The 21051-nt window shown below is 42.1% G+C and overlaps 1 protein-coding gene across 2 annotated transcripts in view; it reads left to right on the top strand.

Moving 5' to 3' along the window:
- Positions 1 to 21051, top strand: part of LOC144503698 (endoplasmic reticulum junction formation protein lunapark-B-like) — a 98948-nt gene that overhangs the window by 63296 nt on the left and 14601 nt on the right. For both annotated transcript variants that reach the window (XM_078228445.1, XM_078228446.1), the window contains exons 8-11: positions 9827 to 9878; positions 15354 to 15572; positions 16742 to 16847; positions 17061 to 17131. In XM_078228445.1, the coding sequence (XP_078084571.1) occupies positions 9827 to 9878; positions 15354 to 15572; positions 16742 to 16847; positions 17061 to 17131 (448 nt within the window). The remainder of the gene's footprint in view (positions 1 to 9826; positions 9879 to 15353; positions 15573 to 16741; positions 16848 to 17060; positions 17132 to 21051) is intronic.

Raw genomic sequence — 21051 nt, 5'->3', positions numbered from 1 at the left:
ACCTTGGGAGGAGGCCAAAAAGGATCATTCACTCACCAATTCTGGCTGAAGATGGTTTCAAATGCATCAGCCTTATCCTTTGCACTTGTGCTGGGCTCTGCTATCATCATGATTGGGGATGCTAATGGAGCTGCCTCCTTATGTTAATTGTCCAGCACCATTAGCAACTGGTTGTGGCTGGACTGTGGATCTTTGACTTGATCATTGGTCATTGGAATGCTTAGCTTTGTCTATGGTATGCCCATTCTGTGTTTAGCATGCATGTAGTCCAGTGATGTAGCATCATTGGGTTCATTTTGCGATATACTTGGTGCTGCTCATGGCCTTCTTTCTATACACTTTAGTGGACCAGGATTGGTCATCCAGTTTGATGGAGAAGTGAGGAATAGACTGGGTCATGGTTATATGTTGCCATGGTTGTAATTCCACTGTTGCTGCTGACTTACTGCCTTATAGATGCTAGCTTTTGAGCAGCTAAATCTGTTCTCTTAATCTGTCTGACTTAGTGACAGAATAGATGATGTCTTCATTGTGAAGACATGACTTGGTCTTCACATGGACTGTGTGGTGGTCACTCCTGCCAATACCACCATGGATAGTTGCAACTGTGACACATGGATTGTTGAGAAAGGGTCAAGCAAGTTATTCCCTCGTGGTCTCACTACCTGCCACAAGCCCAATCTGGTTGCCATGTCTTTCAGCATTCAGCCAGCTTGTAGAGGGTACTATCAAGCCACTATTGATGATAGACAATGACACCTGAGGTATATTCCATGTCCTTGCTTTGTCCAAATCGTGTTCAACAAAGAAGAGTGCTGATTCCTGAACTTGATGGGTTGGGTATGATGAGTCTGTAGTAATCAGCAACAGATCTGCTTACCTATATTTTACCTCGGGTCATGAGACTTCACAGGGTAAATGTTGGGGACTCCGAGGGCTATTCCCAGCTGATTGCATATCACTGTGCCCACCATGTCTGTTGGGTCAGGGTGTACCCAGGGATGGTGATTTTAAAAAAAGTCTGAAATATTAGCTGATGTGAATGATTCTATGAGTATGGCCGTGTTTATGCTGTTGCTTCACAATTCTTTGGAACAGCTATTCCAGTGTTGACGCCATTCACCAAATATTCATGGGGAAGACTTTTTGTTTAGTTTTCCAGTAATCTTTTACTCACTGGTGCCATTGCGTTGCTGCTACCTGTCCTTCCTATTATCATTGCTTTCTAGGTATCAAGAGTAGTATGTCTTATCAGACAATTCTAGAAGTTTGAGAATTTCTTACCCCATTCATTTTCAGCTCCATTTCTTCTTGTTCATTCCGTTGATTGAAGTATGGTTGGATTAAGATACGAGCTAAGATAAAGAAGCATTTTAAAAACATTTAAAATGTTTTTTTTTATCTTAATGAAAAAATTTGACATTTGTAATATATAGAATTAGCTTTTCATGACATTTCATGTTCAGTAGTTCTGAAGTAGTATGTCATTTAACAACCATGTTAACACCTCGTTCAACAAGCTGTCACTTTTTCAAGGATTTTACAGCAAGACTAACAGCTTGAGTGATTCCTTTCCATTCAATTGGTATGGCATTGATTGCAATATGGGGGAGGATGCCTCAACATTGGCAAGGCAACAAGGAAGATTGAAAAAGAGTTGGAGTAATGACAATCTTGATCAATTCATGTCTTAACCTCAAAAGGATCTGTAATAGATCCATTGTTAAAGATCACCACTCGCACATCATCATGAAGCAGGTGAAGGATTGTAATGAATTTTGGAGGGCACCCATACTTCAGAATCTTCCAGAGTGCCTCACAATTTAGAGTCGAATGCCTTTGTCAAGTTAAAGAACGCTATGTAGAGAGGTTGATGTTGTTCATGACTCAACCGTAGTCATTGAACTCTGATATGGTAATGACGTTGCCGTAAAGGTTGTGTCGGAAAGTCCTTCATCAGAAAGCTCCAAATGTACATGCCCCAGCCCTATTGAATGGGATTCCTGATGAGTACCTGTAATGCGTGAAACACTTCCAGTACCGTGGAAGTTCTCTTTCAAGGCATGCTGACATTGAGATAGAAATCCAGCATCACCTGAGATCTGCAACTTTTGGCCATCTGAAGAAGGAGTGATTGAAAATCAGTGCTTCAAAACTTGAAACCAAGCTCATGGTCTACTATGTGCTCGTGATCCCTTCCTTACCCAATAGGGCTGAAACAATGACAACATACATGAGGCACCTTCAAGCACTGGAGACCTGCCTGCGGAACATAGTGCACATTAAATAGGAAGACAAACTCATCAATATCAGTGTACAGAGGTAATGTTCATCCGTCATCAGCTTCATTGGATTGGTCAAATAGTTTGGATGACAGATACCAGGCTCCTGAAGCAGGTTATCTTCTCTCAGCACAGTCTGAGCAGTTGCACCAGACAGGGGCAAAAGAAGTTCTTCAAGGATGTGCTAAAAGCCAACATCAAGAAATGCAATTTTAGCATCAACTTCTGGGAGACCATCGTTTTGGATTAAATGAAATGGCGGCAGAATCTGGGGGAAGGATCTCAGCATTTTGCAACCTAGCAATGATGCAATAAAGAGGAAAAGCAAAAGCGGTGAAAAGAATACGCCATGACTCAAACCTATAATGCATGACAACAAATGCCCTACATACCAAAGTGTGTAGATTCCAAATTGGCTTCGTCAGCCATCCGGGAAGGCATTCCAGACAATAATAATAACCAGTTGACCCGCTGATGTTGAAGGAATGGTGAGATGTGTCCAGATCTCTGTGGTATGTGACCTGGAGGAGAAGGTATTCCAATGACATCACTTTTTTGGTACTAGTAAGAGAGGGAGGTGCTGTTTAACTAAACTTGATGAGGTGCTGCAACTTATCCTTCAGACTTGAACAACTTTCAACACACTGATTGTTAGGCTGGGATATGGCAGGGAGGGGAATGGCCATGTCTGTTAGCAGGGGAACTGAGCAGTCATGGATGATATTGAGTTTTCTGGATTATTGTGCTCCATTCAGGTTGGCATGGTCTTCTTCATTATTAGTGGTATGTAATGGATCTAAACGTCAGCAAACAGCCCTGTTCCTGAGGAATTCCTGCAGTGATGAGGCTGAGGACAGCCACAATCATCATCCTTTGCATCCAACATGATTTCAGCTACTGGTGGTTTTTCTCTTGAGCCTGGATGATGTTGTGATTTTTGATGCTGTATTTGTTGATTGCTGTGTCTATGGCAGCTATAGAGTCATAGAGGTTTACAGCATGGGAACAGCCCCCTCGGCCCAACTTGTCCATGCTCCCCCTTTTTTGTTAAACCCCTAAGCTAATCCCAATTGCCCGCATTTGGCCCATATCCCTCTATACCCATCTTACCCATGTAACTGTGTAAATGCTTTTTAAAAGACAACATTGTACCCGCCTCTACTACTACCTCTGGCAGCTTGTTCCAGACACTCTGGCATTCGGCTCTTGCATCCATATTTTAAGCTCTGGGATTCAATGATGCTGGTGGAAGCCAAGCTGATCAGCAGTAAAACTGTTATCTCCTGATGGCTCCATTGATGACTCCTTGCATCATTGAGCAGGTGGTGGATTTGTAATTGGCCAGGCCAGATTTATCTTTTTTCTGTGTGAATAGGCTATAACTGGGTGATCCTAGATATCAGATAGATGCCAGTTTTATCGCTGTACTGCAACAGCTTCAGTAAGGGAGCAGATGAACAGCACCGCAGCTAGGATGTTGTCAGGGCCTTTAATCTTTGCTATGTCTGATGCACTTAGCTGCTTCTTAATATCATTTTGAGTAAACCAAAATGCCTGGAGACGCACTTCTGTATTGATGGGAATCTCAGGATGAGGTTGAGTAAGATTAACCTTTTTAGCTGACACTTGCAAACTCTTTAGCCTTTCCACGTTTTGCTCACATGCTGGGCTCCACCATGGTTGAAGGTGGGAAGGTTCACAAAGCCTTTGTTAGTTGCTTGTTCACCCACCATCATTCCTGACTAGATATGGTAGGGTTAGAGCTTTAATCAGTTAACTGTGGTGTTGCTTAGCTCTTGCCCTGATAAGCATGCAGGTAACAGTTAATTCATAACTCATGCTAAGGTATGCTTGTTACTGTCCCTGGCACTTCAAGTTGAATTATGGTTGGTTACTTAGCTTGATGAGGACCAAGGAATGAGGAAGATGTTTGACCATAAGGTTATAAATCCTGATGATGAACCATAGCACATTATGGGTGGAATGCTGGATCTATTCTTAGCCTGTCCAATCTAGCATGGTAGTGATAAACAATGTGAACTGTTTATGCACTGGAGATAAGGCATCTACAGTGATTACTTCAGGCCTGGTGTGTCCACAGTAAGTGTGAGTGCACCCATTTCAAACTATTGTTTGGCTGGTTTTTGGGGTAGTTCTTCCAAATTGGCATCAGCCCCAAGGTATTGGTGAGAAGGGTTTCACAGAGTTTACCAGGCTGAGATTGTCTTAGTCACCCGAAAGGCATAAATGGATTGTTAATAGATCTGTCTGATTTTCTCCATATTGAATTTTGCAGTGGTTGCAATTAACTGGGTGATTTGGTAGGTGATTTCAAAGACACTGAGTTATCCCTATAGCATAGGATTGGAGTCAAATTCAAATATCAATTGGGATGATAGGTTCCCTGCCTTGGATGGGAAGAACATGAATAAACAAATTGGGTTTGACTTTTCTTGTGCTAGCCTACAGATTAATGGTATTATTAAATTCACTTTCCCGAGATGACATTGATATTTGAACTCATGATCTCGGAGTTGTTTGTGCAGCCATTAGGCTACTGTACTGGGAAAAGCCTCTTTTCTTTTTTCACCTTTCAGTCAAATGATTCATATTGACTGCTAATGTAATTTTAAATATCCTACAGTTTATAATTGTCATGAGGAAAAAGTAAAGGAACCTGTTAATTCCATTTAATTGATTGTGTTTTTAAAAGTGATGAAAAGTGGTTACTGATTTGAAACTATGGGCCCGATTCTCCCATTGCGACCCGCAACTTTTCTCTCGAGTCGGGAGATGCGCGTGTCGGTCATTTCGGTTCCCCGCGAGTGTTTGCGACCCACATGCGTCTCCCAACCGGAAGAAAATGGCGCCGCCAGGAACAAAGAACAAAGAAAACTACAGCACAGGAACAGGCCCTTCAGCCCTCCAAGCCTGCACTGACCATGCTGCCCGACTCAACTAAAACCCGCTTCGGGGGACCATATCCCTCTATTCCCATCCTATTCATGTATTTGTCAAGACGCCCCTTAAAAGTCACTACCTTATCCGCTTCCACTACCTCCCCTGGCAACGAGTTCCAGGCATTCACTACTGTGTAAAAAATCTGCCTCGTACATCTCCTTTAAATCTTGCCCCTCGCACCTTAAACCTGTGCCCTCTAGTAATTGACTCTTCCACCCTGGGAAAAAGCTTCTGACTATCCACTCTGTCCATGCCTCTCATAATCTTGTAGACTTCTATCAGGTCGCCCCTCAGCCTCTGTCGTTCCGGTGAGAACAAACCAAGTTTCTCCAACCTCGCCTCATAGCTAATGCCCTCCATACCAGGCAACATCCTGGTAAATCTTTTCTGTACCCTCTCCAAAGCCTCCACATCCTTCTGGTAGTGTGGCAACCAGAATTGAACACTATATTCCAAGTGCTGCCTAACCAAGATTCTATAAATCTGCAACATGACTTGCCAATTTTTAAACTCAATGCCCCGGCCGATGAAGGCAAGCATGCCGTATGCCTTCTTGACTACCTTCTCCACCTGCATTGCCACTTTCAGTGACCTGTGTACCTGTACACCCAGATCCCACTGCCTATCAATACATGCACAGAAAACTAGCGGGAAGCGAGGTAAGTCATTTGAAAATATTTTACATATATTTTACTGTGATTATCAGGCCCAGCATGGAACTTGTCAGGCCCGATAGCATCTCCCACCCGGCCAGGAGTACTTCGTTCTGGCAGGGTTCAGAGTAGCTCCCCACCTTGGGGCAACTAGCGGGAGACCCCGCCGGAGTGAAGGGGGGGCAATTGGGGGCCCCCAGGGGGTCGGATGGCAGGGGAGTGGTGTACCCTGGGCATGGGCACCCTGGCAGTTCCAGTCTGTGCCCCCAGCACTGTCCAAGGGGCAAAGTGCCCATGCCTAGGGAGCACCTTGGCACTGCCTGGTGGGCAGTACCAAGGGGGCAGGGCCTATTGTGGGTTGGGCCTAGGGGCGGCACGGTAGCACAGTGGTTAGCACTGCTGCTTCACAGCTCCAGGGTCCCGGGTTCAATTCCCTGCTCAGGTCACTGTCTGTGTGGAGTTTGCACATTCTCCTCGTGTCTGCGTGGGTTTCCTCCGGGTGCTCTGGTTTCCTCCCACAGTCCAAAGATGTGCGGGTTAGGTTGATTGGCCAGGTTAAAAATTGCCCCTTAGAGTCCTGTGATGCGTAGGTTAGTGGGATTAGCGGGTAAATATGTGGGGGTAGGGCCTGGGTGGGATTGTGGTCGGTGCAGACTCGATGGGCCGAATGGCCTCCTTCTGCACTGTAGGGTTTCTATGATTTCTATGATGGGTAGGGGGTCCCGCTGCCACTCCCGCGATCAAGCTGGCCAGCAAATGGGGAGACAGCCAGTTCGGGACCACTGCGCATGCGCAGAGTTCCAGAGCTGTCAGACTCCGACGTGAATAGGTCCCGCCCGCCGGGTTTTTAATGATATTCATGATTCTGACCTCTGCAGTGCACAGTGGGCGGAGATTCAGATCTGAAGTTGCACTGAAAAAACAGTCGTGATCTAGAACAGTTTTCCCACCAATTCAGCACTTTTGGGAGAATCGCCCACTACAGTACAGAAATAGTGATTGATCAGAATAGCTATATAAACAGCAACGCACATACTTTGTAAACAGTTTTGAATTGGCTAAAATTAAGTTCAGAAGCTAGCTGTATTTTAGTGGACTTCAGCCTAAACTTGTCTAACCAATGCAGAGCAGCAGTCAACATAATGTTGAGCTACACAGCCAAATAGTAGAATAAAATAGTATATGCATGGAATGCAAGTCACAATAGCTTCATTGCAGTGTTAATGTAAGTCTACTTGTGACACTAATAAAATAAACCTCATGTACAGTTCTTTAGTCCAACTTCATCTTGATTGCAGTATCCAGTTCTGGTCACAGATATATATATATATATATATATATATATAAAATATGTGTGTATATACATATTTCTATCAAAAATGATCAAAATGAGATTAAGGTAGCCTTGAAAGGAAAATTGAGAGCATTATTGATGTAACATTGCATAGCTATAAACCAATAAAGGGGGTTTGGCATCCAGTTTAGTTTTCATGAACCAACCTAAGACTTCAAAAAAAAAACTGTTTGCTGCAGGATACGGAATAACATAGTTGCATTTCTGTGTCACGTTATTAAATGTGTTAAGATGCTTAACACCTTAACACAGTGAATTGCTATTGAAATGCAGTGACTATTGCAATACATTGAATGCAGCAGCTATTGTGTGCCAGCAGCATCTCAAACAGCTGTCAGGTGGATGACTTGTTTTCTCTTCGTGTTAGGAGTTAAGAAAGCAATACTAGTAAATAGTTCCACGATCTTTCATTTTAAGTGGACATTACTGTGTAATTTGGATCAATATACATGGTTAAGTCAGAATGAGAATGCCTTTATCTATGCTTCATTGTATAATCTATTCACTTTTTAAATATCTGATTTCTGTATTGCCAGATAATGTCATGATTAAAATTGGGGGCGATTCTCCCACCCTATGCGCAACAGGCCAGGAGATTTCAGCGGGGCTGGATTAGTGCGATCTGCGCTGGCTGTCCAGCTCAGAGAGCCCCTCCCATTAGGTATGCGGGGAGTCCAGCTTGGACTGTTTCACTCTAGTGGGGTTTACTCACTTTCAAGGAGCTAGCAGTCCAGCCCCGCTGGAGTGAAGGGAGGGGGCAATCAGGGGCCCCCCCAGAGGGTTGGATGGCGGGGGAGGTGCCCCCTGGGCATTTGCACTTTAGTGCCAGCCTGTGCCCCTGCCCAAGGGGCAAAGTGCCCATGCCCAGGGGGCATCTTGGCACTTCCCATCGGGCATAGGGCAGTGACAAGGGGGCAGAGCCTAGGGGATTATACAATCAAGAATAGATAAAGGCATTCTCATTCTGACTTGACCATATGGGTAGCGGGTGGGCCTGATGGGGGCGGGGCCTGGTGGGGCGATTGGTGGGGGAGGGGGGGGGGTCCCCAGTGCCACTCTGCAGACAGGATTGGTGGGGGAAGGAGGGAGACCACCGGTTGGGGAGGCTGGGGGGGGGCTGTCATGGCTGGGTCCAGACATGGTTGGGGGTGGGGAGGGGGGGGGCAGCGATTGGGCCATGGCGGGGATTGCACGGCTGGCGATGCAGGGGTCACGGGTTTGGCCAACGATCGAGGAGGCCGACACAAGGGTCACTGTGCTTGCGCCAATCTTGGTGCTGACAGATCGAAGCATGTGCATTGGCCCGCTCAGTGCTATGCTGCCGGCCTCGCCAGTGGGAATTGGCCTCGCTGACTGATTTTCAGTGTGATTTACGCTAGTGCACAGAGTGTGGGAGATTAATTTTGATACTCTTGCTGGAAAAAAAAAGTGATTTACTTCAGTTTTCACGTAAATTCGGCACTTAAAATCTTTTTGAAAATTGCCCCCCCCCACCCCAAGATTTATTTTTCACTCCTGTGTGAACATACTTCAATTTGTTTTTAAGTTTTTATTGATATGTATATATGTGTATATTTGTATATGTAGTCCAGTCTTCAAATGAATAACTACAAACCAGACGTTGGAGAACAAAAGATGTACTTCATGTCATTTAGTCTAGCTCTTTAACATTGATGCTGCCTATTCGCCTCCTACTTAACTAGCTCAAATAATCTATCCAACCAAATAGAACTTATTTCCTTCTTCGTTTTAATGACTTTGACGATATTGTCTTCAAGTCTAAAGTTCTTGGTCTTCATCAGCTGTAAAGCATTTTGGGATATCCTGGATCAATATCAATTCTTTCTTTTTTTAATGTTGTCTGGGCAGGGGAGAAGGGTGGTGGGAATCTAAGGGTTGGATGCGAGGGAGCGTTGTGGAACAGGTTCTTAAGCCCACAAGCTTTGAAACCAGCTATCATTATGGTAGCCCTTTGGAAATTTCTATTAGTACGTACGTATGTATCCCACACTATTAAAAGATTTTCCATAAATGTGGTATTTCAAGTTTTACGTTTAAAGGCTCTAGAGATACACTCTAACACCATGGGCTGGATTCCCCTCTCCCAGCTCACGTTGTGTGCTGTGACGTCAGGGACGACTCGCCAGTGGCCGATTCGCACCTTCCCCTTCCGGCAGAACCAGAAGATCCTGCCAGGGGAATCGGGTGGAAAATCCAGCCTCTTGTTCATTTTCTCTCCTGTCTATTGATACTAACACAAACTTTCAGTGAAGTAAGATGCTTTCTCCATTTCAACAGCCTTAAGCACGTGTCTTTGCATAACTCAAGGAAACTATCTCAAGTGTTGAAATATTTTAGCAGTTCAAGGCAACTGGATAGTGCAGTGAGTCAGTATTAATGTCCTTTTGACTTTGAGACCTATTTTGTACCCAGCTTTACTGATTAATTACAATTTTCCCCTCTTTGGTTGTGATATGGAACGGGCAATTTCAATCTATATCTTTTTAAGGTATTAGAAGTAATACTGTAGCACAATTTTATCAGCATAAATTAAATTTTGATAATTCTATTGACAGGAACTTGATCAGTTGGCTCCTGGAATGCCAGCTACTCCGAGACCTGGTCAAGGTAAGTTTTAAATACACATGGTTTGCAGTATATTCTTGACTGTGAATCCACAAACACACTTTCTGTTTTTGTTTATAGAATGTAACAAAAACATTGTTAATCAAATGAGGCACAAAGTTGGGAAAGGAAGACGAGGGGTGCGATCTTACCGGCCGTTCATGTCACACTTCGCTGCAGCAAGGTCAAAGACCTTGGTGCCCAGCCAAATCTGTGTTCACTGCAGCAGGAAGGGGAAGTCCCACCGGCTGTAACATTCCAGCCAAGCTCTTTGATTTAAAAAAAATCATTGTGGATGATATTTTTACCTTGTGCAAGAGCATGCACCATCCATTGTCAGCAGTGATCTGTTTTACTAAATGCTGATTATTGATCACCGACTGTCCCTATCTCAGTTCATCTGCTGCTGAAACTCTTGTTTATGGCTTTGTTATCTCCATGTTTGACTATTCTACTGCTCTGTTGGCCAGCTGCCCATCTTCTACTCTCCATAACCTTGAACTCAACTAAAACTTTGCTGCCCATATTCTAACATGTACCAAGTCCTTTTCACCCCTATGCTCACTGACTTACATGGGGCTCTAGTTTATCACACCTTAACTTTAAAATTTTCATATATTTTCATCCTTGTTATCAAATCCCTCCTTAACCTTGCCCTTCCCTATATCTGTAACCTCCTCCAGCCCTAAATCCCAAAGGGAGTTCTCTGCTTCTCCAATTCTGGCCTTTTATGCCACCCTGATTTTACTTGATCCATCATTGACAGCTGTACCTTCAGCTACATCAGTCCTAAGCTTTTTCATAGAATCCCTACAGTACAGAAAGAGGCCATTCGGCCCATCGAGTCTGTACCGACCACATCCCACTCAGGCCCTATTCCTGTAACCCTCATTAACACTAATCCCCCTGACATTAAGGGGCAATTTAGCATGACCAATCAATCTAACCCGCACGTCTTTGGACTGTGGGAGGAAACCGGAGCACCCGGCGGAAACCCACGCAGACATGGGGCGAACGTGCAAACTCCACACAGACAGTGATCTGAGGCCTGAATTGAATCTGGGTCCCTGGTGCTGTGAGGCAGCAGTGCTAACCACTGTGCCACCCTCCCTGAACTCCCTCCCTTAACCTCGCCACCTATCTTCCACCTATCTCCTTTTAAGATGCTCCTAAAACCTATCTCTTTGACTAAGTTAAATGCAAAATACTGCTCTGACGAAGGGTCATCTAGAGTCGAAACATTGGCTCTATTCTCTCTGTAAGAAGTCTAACAACACCAGGTTAAAGTCCAACAGGTTTATTTGGTAGCAAATGCCACTAGCTTTCGGAGTGCTGCTCCTTCGTCAGGTGGAGTGGGCGATATGCATCTCCCACTCCACCTGATGAAGGAGCAGCACGCTCCGAAAGCTAGTGGCATTTGCTACCAAATAAGCCTGTTGGACTTTAACCTGGTGTTGTTAGACTTCTTACTGTGTTTACCCCAGTCAAGCGCTGGCAGCTCCACATCATGTCTATTCTCTCTCCACAGATGCTGTCAGACCCGCTGAGATTTTCCAGCATTTTTCTCTCTCTGACTGAGTGTTTGGTCATTTGTCCTAATATCTCCTTATGTTGCTCAGTATAAAATATTCTTTGAAAGCACTCCTGTGGAGTGCCTCGGGGACATTTTACTATATGGGGGCGATCTTGAGCCCACGCTCGCGTCTATGCGAATGCCGGCAAGGTCTCAAGACCTGGAAGTTGCAGTTCTCGGCGGTGAGTTCATGAGTTTGGATCTTCCCTGCCCATTGGGTTCACACTATAACTGCGTAAATCTGCTTTACATGTATTTGAATGTATTTAAAACTTAATCCGCCCCCTACCCAGATATTGACTCCCGCCATATATTGACCATCACGTCGGCAGTGTACAACAGATTCACACAAACGTGAACCTGTAGTTGGGGTGTCTCCAGGGGCACAAAGGTAAGTCTAGCACCCGGGGAAGAGGGCCATGGCCAGACAGTGCCCCCATGGCACACGGCACCATGCCCATGCCAACCTGGCAATGCCAGCCTGTGCCAAGGGGTGGGCCCCAGTCATGGGGAGGGGGGATTTATTTAGATGTGGAGGTCATGAGCGAACAAAGGAGCTGGGGATGCCAACAATGGCCTTTGTGGGGGAGGGGGGCTGCTGGCTAGATTGTTGGGGGAGAAAGGGCTGATGATCAGGTGGGGTGGGATGGGGGGGAGGGGTACGACTCCGATCAGTACAGGGAAGGGAGCCGCTGAGACCTCCATGATGGACTGGAGTTTACTCAAGTTATGATCACGGCATCCTTTAAAGATGGCACCGCACTCTCTCTGCAGCCAGGTTTTGCCAGTGTGTTGAGGCCCTCCTTCCCCCACCCCCACCTCCGTATGAAGGCACAAAACACATCCCTTTTTTGGCCAGAATGTTGAAAGATCCAGAGAGAAAACCAGCAGAAACACGCCAATTTTTTTGTCGGAAACAACACTTTTTATTGTAAGATTTAGCCCTATGTTACTATATGAGTGCAAGTAGCTATTGAAAGGGCAATATTGTTGCCCACAATGGATTTGGTGCTGTTTGGTACTTCTGTACTTTTTTGACCTGTTTCATTTTGAATTCTAATTTTTTTTGTCTTGGTTGATATTTTTTGGTTTACAGAAAAAGTATATATGTGCTGCACATCCTTACGAATAGAAATCTGGCCATATCGGTTCTTGTTAAATGAAAACAAATCCATTCTTTCGATCTGTGAAATATGTCACGATTTAGGAAAATTTCTATGAATGGTTGTGTTCTTGAAAACAGTTTGTAAACTAGTCAGAAGCAGTGTTATTTATTGTTGCTGTAACCTAACTCGTGACATTGAATATAAACAAGAGTGAAAGTCAGAAGTGTTCCAAAATTTAGCATTTTACTTTTGAACTTAAAAGGCGTCTATAAAGTAATTATTTGAACTTGTTTGTACCCTGTAAAATGTATATCCTGTCTTCTGCATAATATCTTAATTAAACTAGTCCCTTTTCTTGAGCCATACTGATCCAGGGTGCAAAGGGGAAAACTAAGGCACAAATATAAGATTACCTACTGAAGGATGCCAGAAGATATTTGACTGATTTTTGGTAAACTAATTTGATTTTTGTACCTCGATTGATCTAGAGCCTTTCATTTATATAATACCCCTTGTGTCCTCAATATCCTAACATGATTAATTATTTTAGAGGCTTACTCAATCTTTTCGTCTCTTAATCAAATTAAACCACCAAGACTTGCTAACAGGCAGGCTTCAAAACCAGTCATATAACCCCCTTAATTTTACCTTAAAGAGAGCCCCAAAACACAATCAAAAACTTCATGAACAAAACGGGCTGAACATTCAGTAGAACGGAGATGGAATCCAAGGTCAACTTCTTTTTGGATATACATTCTGCCAGTGAAGGAGTCGGAGATGGGGCTTTACTTATGACATGATTTGCAGGGAACAGTTATTGTACAGCATATAGTCTAGTTACTCAACAAACAGGAAAGCAAACAAAGTGTATTTAGAGTCTATTTGAAAACAATCTGAATGAGCAGCAGCATCAAGTGAAACTCATGATCAAAACTACAGTAACGTTTCCTGATAAAAGCAGATTGATTTCTCCAGCAAAACGCAGTGAGTGGAGAATAGTTTCATATCACAATTCATGGGTGGAAAATCAATCCTAATTGCTTCTGACAGTGTGGTCTTCAAGCGTGACATATGGGGAAATTGACCAATCATCTCCATTCTTGCTGGGAAAGTGGTGTCACTATAATGCAGCCCTGTTCTTCAACAGAATGATAGTTCCCCCATGTATTTGTTCACACTGCTTGAATTAGAATTAAATTATTTCTCTCATACAGTTTCTTCCTCTGTCTTACGTTATAAGACCTGCTACACTTTTATTGCCCACTGGCAGGCCTCTTAACGTTCTTGCAGGCTTTAGTTTGGAAACAGGTACCAAAAGGCCTATCAAGTGGCTTGCATTGAGGAGCGTGAATTTATTTTACTTCACACAATGCATTCCAATGGCTTTATGGCCAAAAACAGCCCATTTGACGTGAGGATTTATAGGCTCCAAACCTATGGGACAATACAACCATGATCACAGTTGTTTTTTAAAAATAAAATAATTTCATTTTTCTTCTTCTTTACTCCATTTATCCAGATGTTTGTCTTCAATTGGTAGGAGAAATTATTAGAATGTTTAGTTACTCACATGATTACAATGGATCACTATTTCCTGGAATGGAATGATTTACATTATAATATATCAAAAAAGGGAAAACCTTAATTTTAGTATTTTCATGCCCTTGGGCAAATCCCTCTGATGTCCCTTTCCCCTCCATGCCTTGCAATCCTTTGAGAATTTTGTGTTCCTCCAATCTAGTCTGTTGTACATCCCTCCCTCGTATCATCTTACTTCCTTCATCCCACCATTGACACCTTTGGTCATATAGGTGCCAAACTCTGGAATTCCCAACACACAAATCTTTGTCTTTCAACCTTTCCATAACTTGCACTGATCATTCTGTTACTCCAAGAGTTTCCGGGACACCGTCATCCAATTCACCAATCAGTCAAGTTCATCTAGTCTACATTTATGAGGCAGATGAAAATCTTGCTTTAACTAAAGGTTTGAGTACTATTGTCTAGCATAATTAAACTATCCTTAAAAAAGTGCAAGTGTATAATCAAGGTAAGTAATCTTTGTAGTTCCTAGCTTTACTCCTGAACAGTGTGAAATATAAATTTGAGATACCTTTGCTTTACTTCCCAATTCATGCCCTTGATTGTCAATGGCAGAGGCAATTAATAGGTGAATGAAGAATGTTTAAATATATTTGTAGTCACCAAATCTTGATATCCACGTAACTACTTACTGCCATGAGCCGTGAACTCCACTAAGTTGATTTAATAAAGTAGCTAGTAAATTAATTAACCTTTGATTTAGTGTAGAACTTTTGAATAACATTTATTTTTAAAACCATGCAATCATTGCTTTAGGTTCATATCTGAAATTAATTTCCATCCAAAACTGGTGTCCAAAGCATGGTGATCAGTTTCACAGAAAAAGCTGTTCTAAAGGGAAGAACAGACTGAAAGAAATAAGATTATCTGACTGTACATTAATTATTTAATTTTTTAAATAAAATAGTTGGTCATTAATGCATTATTAAATTGTTTTTATAATTTAAAAATAATTATTAAACTGGAAAGCATGCATTTAATGGACCTAACTGTAAAGGCCATCTATAAGGAATACAGAAATGACCATTTTTGGATGACAACACTTATGTTAAGTAAAAATAAGTTGAATTCTGGTGATAAAACTAAACAAACAAGAAGCTTTCTGAATTAGTTTCTTAATTTGAATCTTAGCTGCTCTGGTAGATACCTGGATTGCACTGTTTTCAGTTAAGAGTAAATCAGTCTTTTCCTCTCTAGAACTTCGCCAGAGGACATCAACTCAGAGAGGTCAAGTTCCATCCACCCCACAGGACCTCAAGCAGGGAAATCCACGAGCTCCGCAGACTGCCACACCTGCTGTACAACTTAGCACCTCAGCTCCTGGTGGGCCACCAGAAAAGTCTTTTCAGTCAGTTTCACATACACCTGTACTTGCAAGGCGGGCGATGTCTCCAGCTACCTCTCTGCCTGGAATGGGTAAACATAGCATCTGCCTTTAATCGTGACTTTTAATGCTACCCCAAATTATCAATAAAACAGATAATTTTCTTTGTAAATGAAAGACATTTTATTTTCTACATTTTCGGAGCCAGCGAGCCGATAAATGAAACTTCCATATTTAATTAGCCATTAGTCATTCACAGCTGGCATCTCATCTCTCTAAAGTCCCTAACTAAGCTCATTAAAAATGTTACAGCACTACTGTACAAAATGGCAATAAAAGTTTGTCAGCAAAGCAGTAAGCTTCTTTAGCTTTCTGAGCTTATACAAAAATTTCAACTGTTCTATGTAAGTTGGTTGTAAGCTGTTACTATTTTACTTATCAAGTTCACCAATGGCATTTGTACTTTTCTCTCATGTTTTCTACATCATTCAACAGACCAAAAATCAATTAAATACAAAAATGTTGAACCACAGGGCTTCCATATGGTAGTAAATTAATAACCAGCAGGTATCTGAGAGCTTGCCAAGTTTTGTAAAAATGACCAGTCATCTTGCAATAATTACTCTTGATGTTTAATTATATTAATTACTGTTGGCCTGAGCAGCAGCAGAAAAAGTAATGCCTGTTTCAGGAGGATTGGAAGTCCTTAAGTTATTAATTCTGTGCTTCCTTCTGGCAAAAGTTCAAAGCAGCAGTAAGTTTGTTTGTATTTGTGCACAGTGCAGCCCCCTGAATGTAATAATTTATAAGTTGGGCTGAAAAAATGTTGATGACTATACCAGGTGACTGCTCTTTTTATGGTGAAAACTTTCGAATTTTAAAATAACAAATATTCAAAGTTTGGATAAATGTAACAAGTTTATATTGCAGATTTTAGCTTGGTCAACAATTAAATTTAGTAAAGGGCAACTTAGAATTACTGAATGTTTTCCTCATTGGTAAAATCCAAGGAATTAAGAAAATTACGATGGAATTCACATCTGTGCGGCTAAAATTACACAAATATAGATAGCTCTTAAAGAATCTTAGTTTGTAGACTTGCAGCAAATTAGCTACATTTCATGTTTTAATTAAATGACTTTATTGGTACTCAGTGTTGATATGTTTGGAATATTTTATAATATAATTTAATAGATTGAAAATTTGTCTTTGAATAATGGCTTCTACCCAGCGTTTAACTTTTGTATTTTTTGATTAACAGGTCTTCATCCTCCTGGTCCACCCCTAGCAAGACCAATCCTCCCTCGGGATCGAGGAGCTGTTGATCGAGTTATTGAATATTTAGTTGGTGATGGCCCGCAGAACAGGTGAAGTTGAACAAAATTAGTTGAGGTTGTGTGTGGAATTGGTAAGGTGATATATTAGTACATAAAGTAGGATTGTAATGTCTAGCAATAGCTTGATACATATTTGGATGAATTCAACTCCGGGTCGCTCAACATACTGAAATTATTCTCGAGTCTTCGAGGTTCATTAATTGTGGCTTCTTAATGCTCATACTTCATTTTTAATCTTCACAGATATGCACTTATTTGTCAGCAATGCTTTTCGCACAATGGAATGGCCTTGAAAGAAGAATTTGAATATGTTGGTAAGAATTATTGCAATAAACTGAAAATGATATGGAGATTAACATGCAAATTAGGGGATAAATGGTTGACCTTGTAGAATGAGTACTTTTGGTTTAGATAAAAAGTTGAATGGATAAGCTGTTTTGTATTGATTTTGTTCATAACACTTTTTTTCCGATATACTCAGTTAGTTGGGCATATTATTGCCTTTTTGTGGGTAAAATTGAATCAGTCTCTGACAACTTGTACGTAATTTTCAGGGAAGGGAGGAAAGAAGTTATGCTTCTTGTATAACATGCTTTTGATTGTCTTCCCCTCATCCTTCTGGTTGACGATCAGTGGATGTTGTAGACTGTCACAGCAGTCATTTGGTCCGTTTGTTTTTCTCCATGAGCCACATATTCTGACCTCATTCTCCAGCTTGCTTCTCGTACCCATTTTTTTGTTCCCTTTTCCCAAACCATTATCTAATTTCCTTTTGGAATAATTTATGAGCTGTACCTCATCAAATGTTTTTGGTAGAGAATTCCACATTTTAACCACCCTCTGTGTTTTCTTAAAAAAAAAAAATTTTTCTATCCACTTTAATTTTTTTTATGATTATCTTACATTTGTGTTCGTCCTCTAATGTATTTTCCATTCTCAGCACAGTAACGGTCTCTGATGTTGCGCCTGTTCATTCCATCACATCGTCTGGCGGCATTCTTCTTTGTATGTCTCCTGATCCATTGTAAACAACTTTTCCAGACAAGTAATCTCAAAAACTTTCCTTGTGACTCATGAAAAATATGATCACTGTAGGTCAGTCTTCACATTGTGTTTATAATTACTATTCTTCAACCTTTTTTCATTTGTTCTTGGAATGTGGGTTTTGCTGATAAGGCCAGCTTTTATTGCCTATCCCTAATTTACTCTGGAGAAACTAGAACCACTGCAACCTGTGTGGTGAAGATATCCCTCAGTGTTGTTAGGAGAGGAGTTCCCGAATTTTGACCCAGCGACAATGAAGGAATGGTGACATTTATCCAAATCAGGTGTGACTTGAACGGGAACTTGCAAATGGAAGTGTTCCCATTTTCCTGCTACCCTTATCATTCAAGGCGTTGAAGGTCACAGGCTTGGAAAGTGCTGTCGAAGGAAACCTTGTTAAGTTGCTGCTGCAGCAGCACATCTTGTACACATGCAGCTGCAGTGTGCCGGTGGTGGCTGGGTAGCCAATCAAGCAGTCTGCTTTATTCTGAATGGTGTTGATCTTCTTGAATGTGTTCCGGTTTGTGGAGACTACTTCACCATACCTCTGATTAGTGCCTTGTAGATGGCAGAAAGACTTTGGGGAGTTATAAGGTGAGTTAGTCAAATTAGAATTTCCAGCCTCTTGTAGCCAGTATATATGTGCTGGTCCAGTTAAGTTTCTGGTCAATGGTGGTTAGACTCTTCCTTGTTGGATATGGTCAGTGCTTGGCACTTGTGTGACGCAGAAGTTACTTGTCACCTATTTATCAAAGTCTGAATGTTGTCCAGGTCTGACATGTGAACATGGACTGCTTCATTATTTGAGGAATTTGTGAAACACTGAAATCATCAGTGAACATTCCTCCTTATGATAGAGGAAATGTCATTGATGAAATAGCTGAAGATGATTGGGCTGAGGAAATTTTGCAGTGATGTCCTGGGGCTGAGATGGTTGGTCTCTAACAACCACAGCCATCTTCCTTTATTGCTGTATATGACTAGCCACTGTCATGCATTTTCCCAGTGACTTCAATTTTTTTAGGGCTGCTTGATGCCACACACGGTTGCCTTGACATCAAGTGCAATCATCTTACCGTGTTTCTGGCATTTAGCTCTTTTGACCACATTTAGATTAAGGCTGTAATGAGAACACCGTCCATCATTTTTCAGCTTATGCTTGTAGTATCATTCCCAGCTAGAATTTGAATTGTTTTTTGTTTTCTGTTTTCATGGGATGTGGATGTTGCTGGATTTGTTACCCATCCTTAATTGCCGTTGAACTGAGTGGATTCCTGGACTTAGTCAGAGGACAGTAAGGAGTCAGACCACACTGCTGGTGGATCATGTGTGCTAGACCACACATGAATGTCAGATTTCCTTCCGTAAAGTGCATCAGATAGGTTTTTATGGTTGTCATGCCACCATTACTGAAACAAGCTTTTAATTCCAGATTTTATTAATTGAATTTAAATTCCATCAGCTGCTGTGGTGAGATTTGAACTCATGCTCCCAGGGCGTCAGCCTGAGCCTCAGGATTACTAGTCCAGTGACAATACAGCTACTTCACTGTCTCCCCCGGTGCTTAATTCGTTAATGTCTGACCTCCCCATCTGTTCAGTGCTGTAGACTGACACTGTTGAGGCACTCCACTTACACATTTGAATTTTAACATTCCTTAGGAATTCCATGTTATTCCAAGTTTCATCACCACATTTGTAAGATACCATTTCCCTGCGTCAGCCAAATGCTGGATTAATGATGGCAGGATGACAGTGATTAGCACTGCTGCCTCACAGTGCCAGAGACCCAGGTTTGATTCCAGCCTTTGGTAACTGTCTTTGTGGAGTTTGCATGTTCTCCTTGCGTCTGCATGGGTTTCCTCTGGATGCTCCAGTTTCCTCCTGCAGTCCAAAGACGTGCAGGTTAGGTGGATTGGCCATGCTAAATTGCCCCTTAGTGCCCCAAGATATCTAGGTTAGGGAGATTAACAGGGATAGGGTCTTAATAAGATGCTCTTTCGTAGAGTCAATGCAGACTCGATGGACTGAATTGCACTGTAGGGATTCTTTGATTCTCTGATTAAGAATCAAATTATTCCTGTGCCAAAAAGTTTACCATTAACCAGTATTTACACAACCTACCAAGTGACCCAGTATACTACCCTTTCATAACCTGAGCTGACATTTCTGTGCAGTTTCGAACAGTTAACTGCCCGTAACATTAAGCACAGTGGATAGCACTGCTGTCTCTCAGCGCCAGGGATCCGTTTCAATTCCAGCCTCTGGTGGCTGTATGGAGTTTGCACGTTCTCCCCTTGTCTGCGTGGGTTTCCTCAGGGTGCTCCTGTTTCCTCCCACAGTCCAAAGATTTGCAGGTTAGGTGGATTGGCCATGCTAAATTGTCCCTTTAGTGGCAGGGGATTAGCAGGGTAAATATGTGGGGTTATGGGATCGGGTCTGAGTGGGGTTGTTGTTGCAGGCTTGATGGGCTAAACGGCCTCCTTCTGCACTGTGGGGATTCCATGATTCTATGTAACTGTTCCATGCTGCATTCTCTATGGCAAAATCTTCACCAATCAGAGTCCACTTGCCAGCTGATCAGCATGCTCTTCTCATGCAGTATAAATTGTTGTTTCCCCTGTTACTATGGTAATTTCTTGTGAACCATCCTGATGAGTGTGAGACTTAGATAGCAGTCTTTTTCTTTCAGCCATATTCTCAATTTGTAAAAAAAGCTAAACCTCGGTAGTACATCATTTATGACTTGGTTTGCTTCATGTTATTCCTGTGCTGGTGACTCTTTTTGCATTTGATTGTTAGTTTATGAAGGAAATTTGGTCAGTATTATATACCGGCAATTCCTAGTTTGGGACTTTCTTCAGGTATAGTGTTATACTAGGCAAGGACTTCCCTTTTTTCCACTTCTCGCTTGATCGTAACAGGGTTTTATTTTAATTATAAGGATGAATGTATCGATTCAGTGCATGTACTTAACTATTTACATGCTGATTTTAAAGAATTCAGTTACACAGGCATTTTTGCGTTCAAATGAGTATTGTAATTGAATCTATTCAGGTAAAGGCATCATCACACGCCTGCAAGCGTACATTACAAAGTAGAGAGGTTAACTCTCTCTTTGTCTTTTCTCATTGAGTCTTAATTTGACCAAGATATAAAGAGTCCTTCACTGTTATTCATGGCTGAGGCAG

The sequence above is a fragment of the Mustelus asterias genome, chromosome 14 (genome assembly GCF_964213995.1).
Source record: "Mustelus asterias chromosome 14, sMusAst1.hap1.1, whole genome shotgun sequence".
NCBI lineage: Eukaryota > Metazoa > Chordata > Chondrichthyes > Carcharhiniformes > Triakidae > Mustelus > Mustelus asterias.
The sequence above is the reverse complement of the archived record's forward strand: the minus strand, read 5'-3'. Positions and strand labels throughout refer to the sequence as shown.